The sequence below is a fragment of the Canis lupus genome, chromosome 28 (genome assembly GCF_003254725.2).
Source record: "Canis lupus dingo isolate Sandy chromosome 28, ASM325472v2, whole genome shotgun sequence".
Classification (NCBI taxonomy): domain Eukaryota; kingdom Metazoa; phylum Chordata; class Mammalia; order Carnivora; family Canidae; genus Canis; species Canis lupus.
The window spans coordinates 14283565-14295946 of NC_064270.1; the positions used below are offsets into that span (position 1 = coordinate 14283565).

The following is a 12382-nucleotide window of genomic DNA, read 5'->3' on the forward strand; positions in this document are numbered from 1 at the left end:
AACACAATTGTATGACTAAGGTGAGTTTATTAGGCAGGATTTTTTTGGTAATATTTCAAACACTTTCCTTAAAATCTAAGTGTAGTCTTGTCACTCTCCCTATATTTAGTTATTTCACAATAAAGAAAATTTCTAAACTCATTTAAAAGACAGCAGTATGCCAATAAAATGAAGTAACTCTTTAAAAAAATTCTTGTAGTGCCTGGGTGGCTTAGTTGGTTAAGCATCTGCGTTCAGCTCAGTTCATGAACTCAGGGTCCTGGGATCCAGCCCCACATTGGGCTGGCTGCTCAGTGGAGAGCCTGCTTCTTCCTCTCCTCCCTGCCTGTGCATGTGTTCTCTCTCCCTCTCTCAAATAAATAAAATCTTTTAAAAATAAAATAAATCCTCATCAAAGTATTAGCAAACTAAATCCAACAACACAAAAATACACATATACACCATGACCAAGTGGTATTTATTCCAGGTATACAGAACTGGTTTAATATTCAAAAAAAAAAATCAACTATTTAATTCACATCAGAAAGCTAAAGAAGAAAAATCACATTGTTATATAAGTACATGCAGAAAAGGCATTTGGCAAAATCCATTATCCATTCATGATAAAAACTCTCAACAAGCAGGAATAGAGGGGAACTTCCTCAATTTCATAAAGAAAACTGCAAATTGAAACTCCAATAACATACCACCATGTCTAAAATTTAATAGATTGACAGCATGAGTTTGTTGGTGAAGATGTGGAGCAACTTGAACTCTGATATATTGCTGGTGGGAGTATAAATTGGCACAGCTTTTATAAAACTGAAAAAGTAAATAAAACTGTTTCTCTATACATGCTGAAGCTAAATATATACCTACTTCATAGCCCTGCAGTTCTAGGTGAAATGAAAGCATATATCCTTCAAAAAACATGGGCATAAATGTTCAGAGCAGCTTTATTAAATAGCCAAAACTACAGTCAGCCTTTATGTCTGCCACAGGAGAAAAGATAAAATGCAGTGTGTTCATATAAGGGCATGGCAACCAGTAATTTTTAAAAAGACCATTACATGCAGTAACAAAAAGGCACCTTGCATTGTTGAGTAAGAAAAACCAGGCACCAGAGAATACATGCTATATGAGTGTATTTATATGAAATTCAGGAACAGAAATCCATGAATTCACGATGAAAGCATTGGGATGAAGGTAGTATTGAGAAGGAAGGAGCATGAGAGCACTTTCCAGGGTGCTGGAAATATTCTACATCTTGATCAAGGTGGTAGTTACTGCCAGTGTGTGCTAGAGCAGGCTTGTACCTGCTTATGAAAGACACTTGTCAGGCTTTCAGGAATTTTACCTCACATGGGTAGTTTGAAATTAGGCACTGTAGGAATTTTTACAGCATAAAAATAGGTGAATACTTTTACAAATTGGGGATAATTAGTTGATAAACATTTACCAGCACACCTCGTATTACTGCTCATCAATTCTTGGCTTCTGATTGTAGAAGAATCCAACAGATACAGAAAGACCAGGAAGGTACTGAGGAATGTTCTCATTCAGCCTAAACCAAGGAGAGTTAGCAGTGAGAAGCTAGCATACTCTTTGGCATGGCTCAGGTCTAGTGAATATAACTTTGTACAAAATCAGCTACCCAATATTTGACTTTTTCCATTCTGCCTTTACTCCAAATTGCTTTTTCTCTGTTCTTGAAACAGCTAAATATTAGAGAAAATTATCATCATACCGTAGTCTTTCTATAGACTTCTTTTGATATGTTGCTGAATTTGGGTCCTTTTGATTTTGAGTAGTTCAAAAGTTTTTGTTTCTGCTGCTTTAGGAGCATTCTGGAAGAGTATTCCGACTCCAGTTTGATGAATTCCAGATTGTCAGTAGTTCACATGATGACACAATCCTCATCTGGGACTTCCTAAACGATCCAGCTGCCCAAGCTGAACCCCCTCGCTCCCCTTCTCGAACATACACCTATATCTCCAGATAAATAATCATACAGTGACCTCATACTTGCCCAGGTACGAAAAAAGAATTGTATACATAGCACTGTGAGTGGGAGATGGAATATTGGCTGTTGCTAGCCCTCCAGTTCCTATAAAGCAGGTGAAGCCAACATGAGACAGGGTTGGGGCTGCACACTGGACAGTGTCTTTCATCAAGGTAGCTAGTTCTAGATGATTTTTGATCTAGATCTAAATAATCTTTGTGTAGTAGAAAGAATAATTTCTGCCCCAGTTACCTAATAGGATTGTTAAAATAATATTTAAAGCAGCTTCAAAACTAAGAGTAATGACCTATAAGCCTGTGACTTTGTAGTTCCTAGATCAAACCAGTTTATGTAACAGACACCCTTTAAACCAAGTAAACAATGTGTGAGTAGACAATTTTCTTGGTGACATCTCTTGGCTGACTTCTTACAGCTCTGCCTTGTCAGTGTCATTTGATTACAAAATGTGGCTTTTTTATCCCTCATCTCCACTCCCCACCCCTTCCAAAAAATAAAAGAAACTGTCTTTTGACCTTGAAAGTAGCTCTGGGGTTGATAAAACTCCGTGTATTCTCCCACTCAAGTCTCCAACCTCCCTCTGAGGCAGGAGAACAGTTTACATCTCATCTTTATCTATGTGATGATATATTCAGATAACACCCAGTGTCAACCAGTTCAAATCCACTAATTAGGATATCACTGGGTTGGGAAAACTGCACTACTAGGGAATGTTGCTGTCATTATGATTGCTTATTTCCCACACTTACCTTAGCTCTATGGCAGAAGTACAGATTTAGTTCACTTTTCTGCACATCTTTTGTAGAGGTTCTAAGTGTGGTGGTCCAGGCCCTGCTGGGCTCACTTTAGTGCTTACAGTTCTCACAGAGGACACACTGCTTCCTATCCCTCAGCCAGGTCACACAGGCAGGCTCAGGTGAAAATCCAGATGTGTGCCCCTGTGCAAGCAACTTCCAGAGCCTTAGATTACTTATTGGTAAGATGGGTTACAGTCCCTACCTCACCAAGTTGTGGTAAGGACTGCTTTGAAATGTCCTATGTAAAATTCTTAGTGCTTAGCACAGTACCTAGCTCAGAACAAGCCCTCAGTAAAAAGTGGTCATTGTTAGTAATACTGTAATTGTCATGTACCTATCCCCTTTTTGCCAAAATTTTCTCTTCATTAGATTGCTATGGCATTTTGCCATTTTTAATATTCTTCCTGACTCTTTGATTGTTTATGTCTCCTTTCTCCTCTCACCCCTAAGAGTGTGTCTCGGGCTTTTCCTCCTTATCAAAGCTTCCTGCTTTGGCTGCTTTTTCTCTTCCCGAGGCTTCAGCTCTCATCTCAGTGTAGATGACTCTCAAATTTATATCTCAAATCCCAACTTCTGTCTTAATCTCCAGGCCACATTACCAGCCACCATCTATACATCTGTTCTTGAAGGTACCAGGAGTGTGTCTAGTGCACATTTTTAACAATCAGACTTTCTCCACATCTGTTGTGCCAGGACCCTCCAGCCAAGTGGCCAGACAGCTTTACCCAGCTGCCCCACTTCTGCTGATGGCACAGCTGTGCTTCTGGCCATTCAGGGGCAGAACCTCAGAGCTGGCCTTGCCTACTCCATCATTACAGGGAGCAGGTGAGATCTTGATATACCCACCAGAGTCACTCTTAATCTCACGATGTCAGAGTAACTACTCTGCATGAGTGCTGCAGCCTGAGCATGTCAGTGAGCCCCACCATGACCCCAGGCAGGCTATGTAGCCTTTGACAGAAGCTCCTGCTTTGAACATGGGCAGAGAGCAGGTGTTGGAAGGACCTCTGAGCCTTTCTCCCAATTGACAGCTAAGTTACCATTCTTCTCCTCTTAGAGCAAGTGAGGAATGTAGGGAAAGGGACTAATGACTGTGCTCTGTTTTCACACAGGACTCATTAAAGTTGCGGTATTTAACATATCTGCCAATACCAGGATGAGCAACAACAGTAACAATCAAACTACTACCCACTTCCCCGGACTAGCCGAGGAATGGGGCTTTGAGACTCCTGTTGGGACACAGTTGGTCTGCAGTCGACCCAGGATGGTCTACTCAGCACAGCTGACTGCTTCCGTGCTGCTATCAGAAGATGTCTTTATCTTTTGTGAATGATTGGAACTTTTAAACCTCACCTCACCTCCTCTCCTTTCCTCTGCACCTGTTTTTCCTTATTTGGTTCCAGACAAAGATGACTTATAAATATATTTAGTGTTTTGCCAGAATCTCTCTTGCTTTGCTGTTAAGCAGAAGAACTAGTTTCCCTATATAGCCTTCTGGGAGACCAACTTCTATGGTACAGGGGGTATAACTTCAAGCCAGACAGCACCTAGGAATGCCCAGCACCCGGCAGTATCAGCCCAGCCCCACTGTGCTTAGGAGGAGCTGTCTGTCTATATAGCCTTTGAGGAGAGAGAGAAAGAAAACAAAAATACACACTGGAAGATCTGGGCCTCTTTCCTTAAATCTCTTTCTGTTTCTGTCCCTCTTCCCTTATCCCCCACTCTCCTTCAACCTGTTTCTCTGCTGCACCTGAGAAGAAAGAGTATGAAGAGAGGTTCTCAGTTAACATGAGGCAAATCAGTGAGAAAATGCCACACTTGGAAGAGATAAATGCTGTTCAGTTGAAATTTCAAATGCAGGCTTTTGCTGCAGGTGACCTTGTATGGCAGCAGTGGGTTCTTAGAAGGTACTCCCATCATATTTGCAACTCTTCTCTCTCTCTTCTAACACCACCCTCCCTCCAAAAATGGTGGGGGCAAGGGCAGAAATTGCCTGGGCTCCATCAATGGCCGCATCTTTTCTGGACTCAGCAGTCTCCTCGATTCCATGTAGAGTTTAGAAAAGAGTTGCTGATTGCATTTCCTCTCATTAACAATTAGATGTGTAATAAAAAGCATTGTACTTCATCTTAAATCACTGGTAAGGTTCAGCTGAAAGGTTTGAAATGGCCAGAGCCAGCTTCTGGGTGCATTCTGCATAATGGTTCACACCTCTGATTTGCTCATCGGGGTCTGTGAGCACCCAGCACCTGTGTCTTTGCCAAGACCACAATCAGAGAAGCTAAAGAGGTAGTCAGGGGTAAAAGTGGATTTCTTTCTCATTTAGAATAGTAAATATATCATCTCTCAGAAAGCAAGCTAATCATCTCAACCTTATACTGCAGAACCTTCCTCCTGCTTTTCCCAAACATGGTATTTTACAAAAGGGCAAATCTGCCAGAAAGAGGATCAGGGTGAAGTTTGGCACACAGGGTTTGCTAAATGGGGCAGAAACTGCCTTCTCTTTCCTTTTATTCCTTCCCTGGCCTTATTTAACTCTCCACTTTCCCCAGTCAATAAAATTTCTCTGGAAGTTGGTAAACAACATAAACAAATGGACCTCAGCAAGGGCCAGGCCACCCTGACCGCTTAAAAGGCAGCTGTATGAGTGTCGGGCAGGGCACATATGCCACCCCAACTTGGGAACACAGTTCTTACTACCAGCATGTGCCCAGCTTGTTTCCCAGGGCAGCACGGAGCTGCATCAGCCCTCTCGTGTAGCATGGGCACACCCATCACCGGCCCAAGGCCACACTGCAGTCTCTACTTTCTCTTGGAAGCTGAGCAGTCAATCAGGTCTGTTTCTGTTCCCAAGCAAAGCAGTTGAGTAAAAGAAAGCCTCTTTTTAACCAGCTGCTGTAAAAGCATCAGAATGGGAGCCAGTTGCAGATGACCTCTAACCCAGACTACCTTTAGTTCAGCAAGGGGGAGAGGAAGAGAACGCCATCTTCCCCCTTCCCTTCTGATTTAACTGAATGTTGTTGTTATGTATTGAGAGGCAAGTTATGCACATGCATTTTTCCTTTCCAACTTCATGAGTGCTTTTAAGCTTTTCATTCCAGGATATATTCAGGAAATATTTCCCAGTATAATATGGCATTGCCTGGGAAGTATCTTCTCTTCCCAACTACCCAAATGCTACAGAGAAATGTTTCTATGTAGCCATCATCAGAGTTCCTTGTCTATTGTGTTGGCTACTTTTGGCTTTTTGATTGGTTACAGATTTTGCTACAGGTGAGGCAGAGGGCCATCAGCCGGGAGTAAAACTCATCAGCCCTGAGTAAGATCAGGCATTAAAGAGGCATGGATTTCAAGCTGTTTGAAAATATTGTCCAATAGCCATAACTTTACTAGCCCTTCTCTTATATGCTGCTATTTAAAAGTGGGAGCTGTTGAATATTCATTGGTGCCCGGGGTTTTGCTCTCCCATTTAGGTTCAGTTGAAGGTAGATAATTTCTAAGATTGTTTTGAAGCTTGTCCAGTACGATCACAAATGAGATTGAGGGTGGAGCCTGCAGTCTGGAGCCGTTAGCTCCATCAAGCATGTTCTCCCCAAGTTGTCCTTTGCTGCTGATGGAAATGGGAATGAAGTTAAGTGGTCTGAAAAACTGAGTCAGTCACATTTCTCAGCTCTGGGGGTCATTTACCAGTTCATTGTAGAAGAAATAATCAGGTAAGTAGAAGTTCATTTCCAGAGAAGGTAAACCCCACTTACCATCTCTGCATGATTTCGGTGGGAATTGATTATCACTAATCCCCAACTGGGCTAGAATAAATGTAAAGTTTGACCTTTTTAAAAAGAAAAGAGAAACAAAGAAAGTCTCAATACAACTAAAAGGAATGGTAGAAAAGGAGCTGAAGGAGTCTCTTGGCTCTGAAATGGCATGTCTCCATTGTAGATTAGTCACTTCTCACTAAAATTCCAGTGTGGGCCTGAAAACGGTGTTTCTTAAAGATGGGAGGAAACCCCTTCAAAGGTGGGCACACAAGGAGCATGTGCATGCATCTGCACCCAGGAGCTCTCCAGTCACACTGGGGCTGCTTGGACAAAACCAGCATGCCTTGCTGCACATATATGTATTTTCACTGCTGAGAACACCCTTTTCCTTTCTTATGTGCAATTGGAAAGTGGACATGAATTGTGAATGGAGGCCTTTTACACTTGTCCCTTGGCAAAATTTTTTCTGGAGACTCTTCACCAGAAATTTCAGAGACAGGACTCTCTGGAACTCTATTGTCAAGTAATAAAGTCTGGCCCTCATAACTTGTTTCTGAACTGGAAAAAAAAAAACCCTTAGGCCCCTAAATCATTCTGTTTTCTGCTTAAGAAAAATCTTTTTTATTTTTCTTTTGTAAAGTCATAAGCTGAAGAGAAGAAAATATGCACTCTTTTCTCCTCTGCCGTCTCCTGGTACCCATTGGTCAGAACAGCTGTGGTTGGTCTACTCCTTGCTTAGCACTTGACTGTATGTGGAAACCAAGGGCTTGGGGTGGAGGGTGGTGAGGGATATTGAAAATAGAGTGGTTTTTTTTCTTTCCTAGAAGTAGATTAGATACCTTGGTATTGTTGACCTTCTTGGCATCTTCCATTTTAGATGTAACATCTTCCTGTCTGAAGTGCGAGCAGTCCAACCCAGAATGGTGCAGGCATGAGAGCCTAGGCTGCAAGCTTAATTTGGGAGGAATCCAAAGGTACTTCTTAGTGGAAAAAGGGATGCTTAGATACCCACCACCTGTGACCATCACACTCTTTGATGATCAGGTTTACCATATGACTTTAATCCACATTTCTGATCTCCTTCCCTATTTGGATGAGCTGAACAGATATCCCAAGAGCTGGAAAACATGAAAAGGTGCCCTTGCTTCTTCTTGCCTTCCTCTTTTCCCTCCTAGAATAACTCTCACTTACAATCAGCACACCTAAAGCCTGCAGGCTGACTTCATCTCTCTGGGCTTCATTTACACAGCTAATCACGTACAGACCAGAGCTGCTTACTTAACATTGGCACAACATAATCAGTGTCAGAAAGATAGCCATCTCTTAGGGTAATAAAGCTGAGTTTTGCTGGTTCTGTCTGTAGTTCATTTGTGACTTAAGGATACTTGGAACTGAGGAGAGAAACCAAAAGAGCACAATTATGGCTGCCTGATTTCTAGTGGAACTTAATGCATTGATATCCAGAAACCTCTTCTGTTAGAAATTGAGTGCAAAATTGATCTACAATTTCCTGAAGTCAGATGACCTCTAAAATATGCTCTCCAGCTCACCCAGCTTCTGGTTGGCTGTGTGTATATTTAAGGATCAGGGTGGTAAATGGCATTATAAAGTGTCCCTTCCTCTCTTATCCATTTCTCTTCTTGGACACTGAAGGAAAAGACCAACAAGGAGGGTTAGACCTTTGGGTACCAAGGAAACTAACACCTTCCCAAATCAGTGATCACCCAAGCCCATCCAGACTGTTGTAAGGCATGTTCGCTGGACTTCAGCTGTGGGGCAGGCCTGGCAACGAGTGTGAGCTTCCCTGAGAGCTTTCAGTTGGTTTGGCTCAGCCCTCTGTTCTCTAGACTCTTAAGTACTGACTGCTTTGACTTTTGTGGTTATGTTATCGTGATGTGTAGTCAAGGTACAAATATGTTCACAACCTAGGATCATGGTAAAATAGTGTGTTCTGAATTTTTTTAACTGTTCCAAAAAAAGTAACTTAAATTACAAATATAAGATTAAAGTGAGTTTTCTAAGTGTCTTGTCTCTTTGCCCCAACATCAAGATGACAATGAGTTTTGATATATAAATTGAACAGAGTACACAGATACCTTTTAAGATAATCTGACATGGGAAAACATTTAGAGAAGTCAGGGCCAAATGGTGTGAAAAAATACGGGACCCCTGGCAGACAAGTAATGGTCCATGATGAATTAAATTGAAGCCAAAGTGATGTCTAATTTAGGAACTGGTCACTATAGCCTCAGCCTGCCACAACCCAACCAGGGCCCAGAACTTAGATTTTCCTCTGCTTCCTCAGGGACTGAGAAGATGGGTTCCCCCTGCATCCCATTTGATCAGTTTCTGGAAAGATGAGCTCACATTCAGGAGCAAACTCCAACAAGCTACAAAAAATGAAGGGACTGGGGCTCCTGGCTGGCACAGTAGGTAGAGCATGTGACTCTTGATCTTGGGGTTTTAAGTTGGAGCCTCATGTTGGGTGTAGAGATTAGTTAAAAATAAAACCTTTAAAAGAAATTTTTTTTTTAATGAAGGGAGGAACATTGACCATCTGAGGGAGAACACTGCTACTCCAGGTGGACCCACCCCCTTCCCTCCTTAAACCAAATCTTGGCAGATGGGTACATGGTTCTAGGCATAGACAGACCCCCTCTACTCCCTCTTGTTTTACATCTGTGGGCTTTTAGTGGTAGTGCTCCTCAGTGCTTGACTAGAGACTCCTTGGATCTGTTAGCCTCTGGACTCGGTGCCTGTCTTACCTGGAGTGACAACATGGGTATGGGAGCTCTCAGACTGTTAAATATCCAGGCTCCAGTGCAGAACTGCCCTGTGAGAACCAAAGACACGTCAGAGCCTCAGATGCACCTGGCATTTTGCAGGTGGGGAACCTGGGTAGCAAGAAAGGGGGCTCTTCACATTGCTTGAGAGGACACTAGAGTCTCCTCCCTAACAACTAGACCACCCAGGCCATTGGCATCTACTCAGCTGTCACTCACCAGCCAGTCTCCTGAGCCCATAATTGAGCAGAGGCTGGGCCTGGGTATTATGGGTCTCACCTTCAAACCAGTGTCAGGAGAGCTGGCATTTAGGGCATACCCTTGGAAGACTCAGCCCAGAAGTCACTGTCCTAAAGCAGGACTGGTCTGGAATCCCTCTGCCTTGAAACCTAGAACTGCACCACCCTTGGCAATGACTAAGGGAGGAGACCTCTCTTCTTCCTGATTGGCTCTTGCCAATTAAGAGCATTTTATTAGGCTGCTAATTAAAGGCACTTCGTTAGCAGCGGGAGAGGCCGGGTGGGTGCCTGGTGAGATGGAGCTGAAGCCAGGAGAAATTGTTTTCCTCCCCCCACGGAAGCAGAGCCTCTCAGGGAGCCCTCTCAGTCCCCCCAACATTTCCTGCTGCGCCTGCCACACCCCTTGCTTTCAATTAGCAGCTCTGAGGGGAGTGAGGTCATTACCAAGCCCAGGTGGAGAGCCCTCCCCTGCCTAAGGACACATGAGGCCCTTGGGGAGTCCAGCTGCCCGTCTGTCCATGCACCATGTTTGGAGTGACCCAGTCAAGGAGAGGCTAGGCCACCCAAAGGTTTGTGTTTGTTCTCCCTAATGAGGAATGGCCCGCAGGTCCCCATCACTGAGGCTGCTATTTGTGGTCACCTGGTGAATAGGATGACTGGTCACTTGATCACATGATGTGAATCCCCATGCCCCCTTCCTCACCAAAGGCCTCTCACTATGTTATTAGGAAGTGTAATGTTCCTACTGATCACTTTGCAGGAGCTGAGCCCCCATAGACCCAGAGTGGGCCCGGTGGGGAGGAGGGGCTGATGGGTATACAATCCCAGCCACAAAGATCTGAGAGGACTTTAGTCCTGAGTTCATCACACATTGAGGCACTTGCCTTGCATGGTCCAAATGAGCCCAGGCAAGTCCCCTTCCTCCAGCAAGAGAGGAGGGCCTGGCTATGACTTAGCACACGGGGTCTGGCATGCAGAGTCAGAGTTAGCCCCTCTCCAGAACCCTCCCTGTCCCATCTTGCTGCCCTCCTCACCCCCTCACTTAACTGTAGAATTAGCACCAGCCCAGACTGGGAGGGCAGATTTATGGCTAGGCCTGCCTCCCTCCATTTAACCCGAGGCCGGCCCGGGCTCCAGACACTAAATTAGATTTTTGACAATTAGAGAGACTAATGGGCACATAGCCATCCCCAGAGCCAGATATCCAGCAAGGCTGTCTTTTAATATCCACCACTGACCAGCCGGCTCCTTCTGGCCGCCCTCCTCTTTCCCCAAGTGGGCATTTCTCTCCTGTGCCCTGTACCTCTCTGCCAGGGCTCTACATGGACTACTGAGGTTCCTCTGGTTCCTCTTCCCTTGATTTTCTTACATTCACCTTCCCGCCCCGTGCCCAGTGCCAGTTCTGTTCTAGGGCTTTACCCCTCCTCATTCTCGGGTCACTTTGCCATCTCCACCTTCACCAGGGCCCATCCCTCTGTAATCTTTCTATCTGCTCCCAGCAGACTGCAAGCCCCTTGAGGGCAGGGGTTTGTGCCCTGCCCACTTCTACATGCCCAACCACCAATGGGTTCAGTAAATGTTTCCTAAGCCTGCCTCCCCATCCTCCCCTTGAGCCCCTGGACCTTGGAGGCCGCCCACCTGCCCTCCTAGCCCCAGGCCCAGCCCTGGCTCTGGCCTGGCTATGCTCTAGCGTGGGCTGGATCCCTCGTCCCTGCCTCCCCTCCACTCTGGCCAGTCTTGGGCTGGGCGGGTAATGAGATTGCAGTAAGTGGTGTTGGGGGGGGAAGCTGCTCACATTCACTCAGGCAGACTCATAGCTCTGTCAGGCTGATTGGTCCTGAGTGGAGGCACAAACGGCCCCCCATGGACACACTGAGATTGGTTATAAAATTACAAGCATTTGTTCTGCTGTCAGTGGTCTTCCCTCCCTCCCCTCTGCCTGCCTGCCTGGACTCTCCACCCTCCCCACCCCAAGCTCGGTCTCCCCTGGGGTCAGCCCACACACCCCAAGGGACCCTGGCCAGGGGCCACCCCAGCAGACAGAGCCAGGAGGCTAGAGCCGTCGAGCTCCCAATCCAGGCTGGCATTCCTGCCTTGACCCTAGGACGGTCACAGCTCAGGTTGGCCTCAGAGTGACCTGACCCTGTGCTTAGTGTTTCCTATTCCCTGAAAGTAAGTGAGGGTGGGGGCCCAGGGCTAACAGGCCTTGGAATCCAGATGCTCAGATCCCAAAACAAGATGTCCTGAGGCCAGGCATTCTGGACAGCCAGTGCCCACAGCTTTTGAGGTGGCCCTGGGCAGCAATAGGGGATGTGGAGGGAGTAGGTGGAGGCCTTTCCTCCTGAAGGAGGGAACAGCAGCAGCCAAGTCACTGGGAGGAGTTCCCCTCTCTTCTCTTCATGTGACCAGTCCCCTGCCCTGACCCCAGATAAGGACAAATAAGCCCTCAGGATAGTTCCCCCCCACCCCAGTCCCTGATACCTGAGCCAGACCTAAAAGCCAATATGGCCCACCAGATTCCCCATTATGGTTACCGTATCCACACTGAGTCCCCTTTGCCTGCCCCTGGCCCAAGGGTCAATGTCATGGGTCCCTCTGGCCTTTGCAGGGGCCTGATTACCCCCAAGCTGATATGCCCTGAAATCCTATTTTGTGCTCCCCAATGAGGAATGTGTGATAACTCTCACAGAGATACCTGCTCTTCCCTGACCCGGCTCCCTTGCCTGCTGCACACCATCCCATACTCCCTCATGCTGGCTTCTTGGCCTCCTTCCACCTTCAATCCTCCAACAAGTTCCCAGCCCCT

The 12382-nt window shown here is 45.6% G+C and overlaps 1 protein-coding gene across 12 annotated transcripts in view; it reads left to right on the forward strand.

Moving 5' to 3' along the window:
* Nucleotides 1–8566, forward strand: part of BTRC (beta-transducin repeat containing E3 ubiquitin protein ligase) — a 184325-nt gene extending 175759 nt beyond the window's left edge. For 10 of the 12 annotated variants that reach the window (XM_025466960.3, XM_025466969.3, XM_025466963.3 and 7 more), the window contains 2 exons: nucleotides 1820–2012; nucleotides 3909–8566. In XM_025466960.3, the coding sequence (XP_025322745.1) occupies nucleotides 1820–1981 (162 nt within the window). In that variant the 3' untranslated portion in view covers nucleotides 1982–2012; nucleotides 3909–8566. Of the gene's footprint in view, nucleotides 1–1819 lie in introns of all 12 variants that reach the window. The other 2 variants (XM_049102997.1, XM_049102994.1) reach the window with 1 other exon arrangement.
* The last annotated feature ends 3816 nt before the right edge of the window (nucleotides 8567–12382 follow it).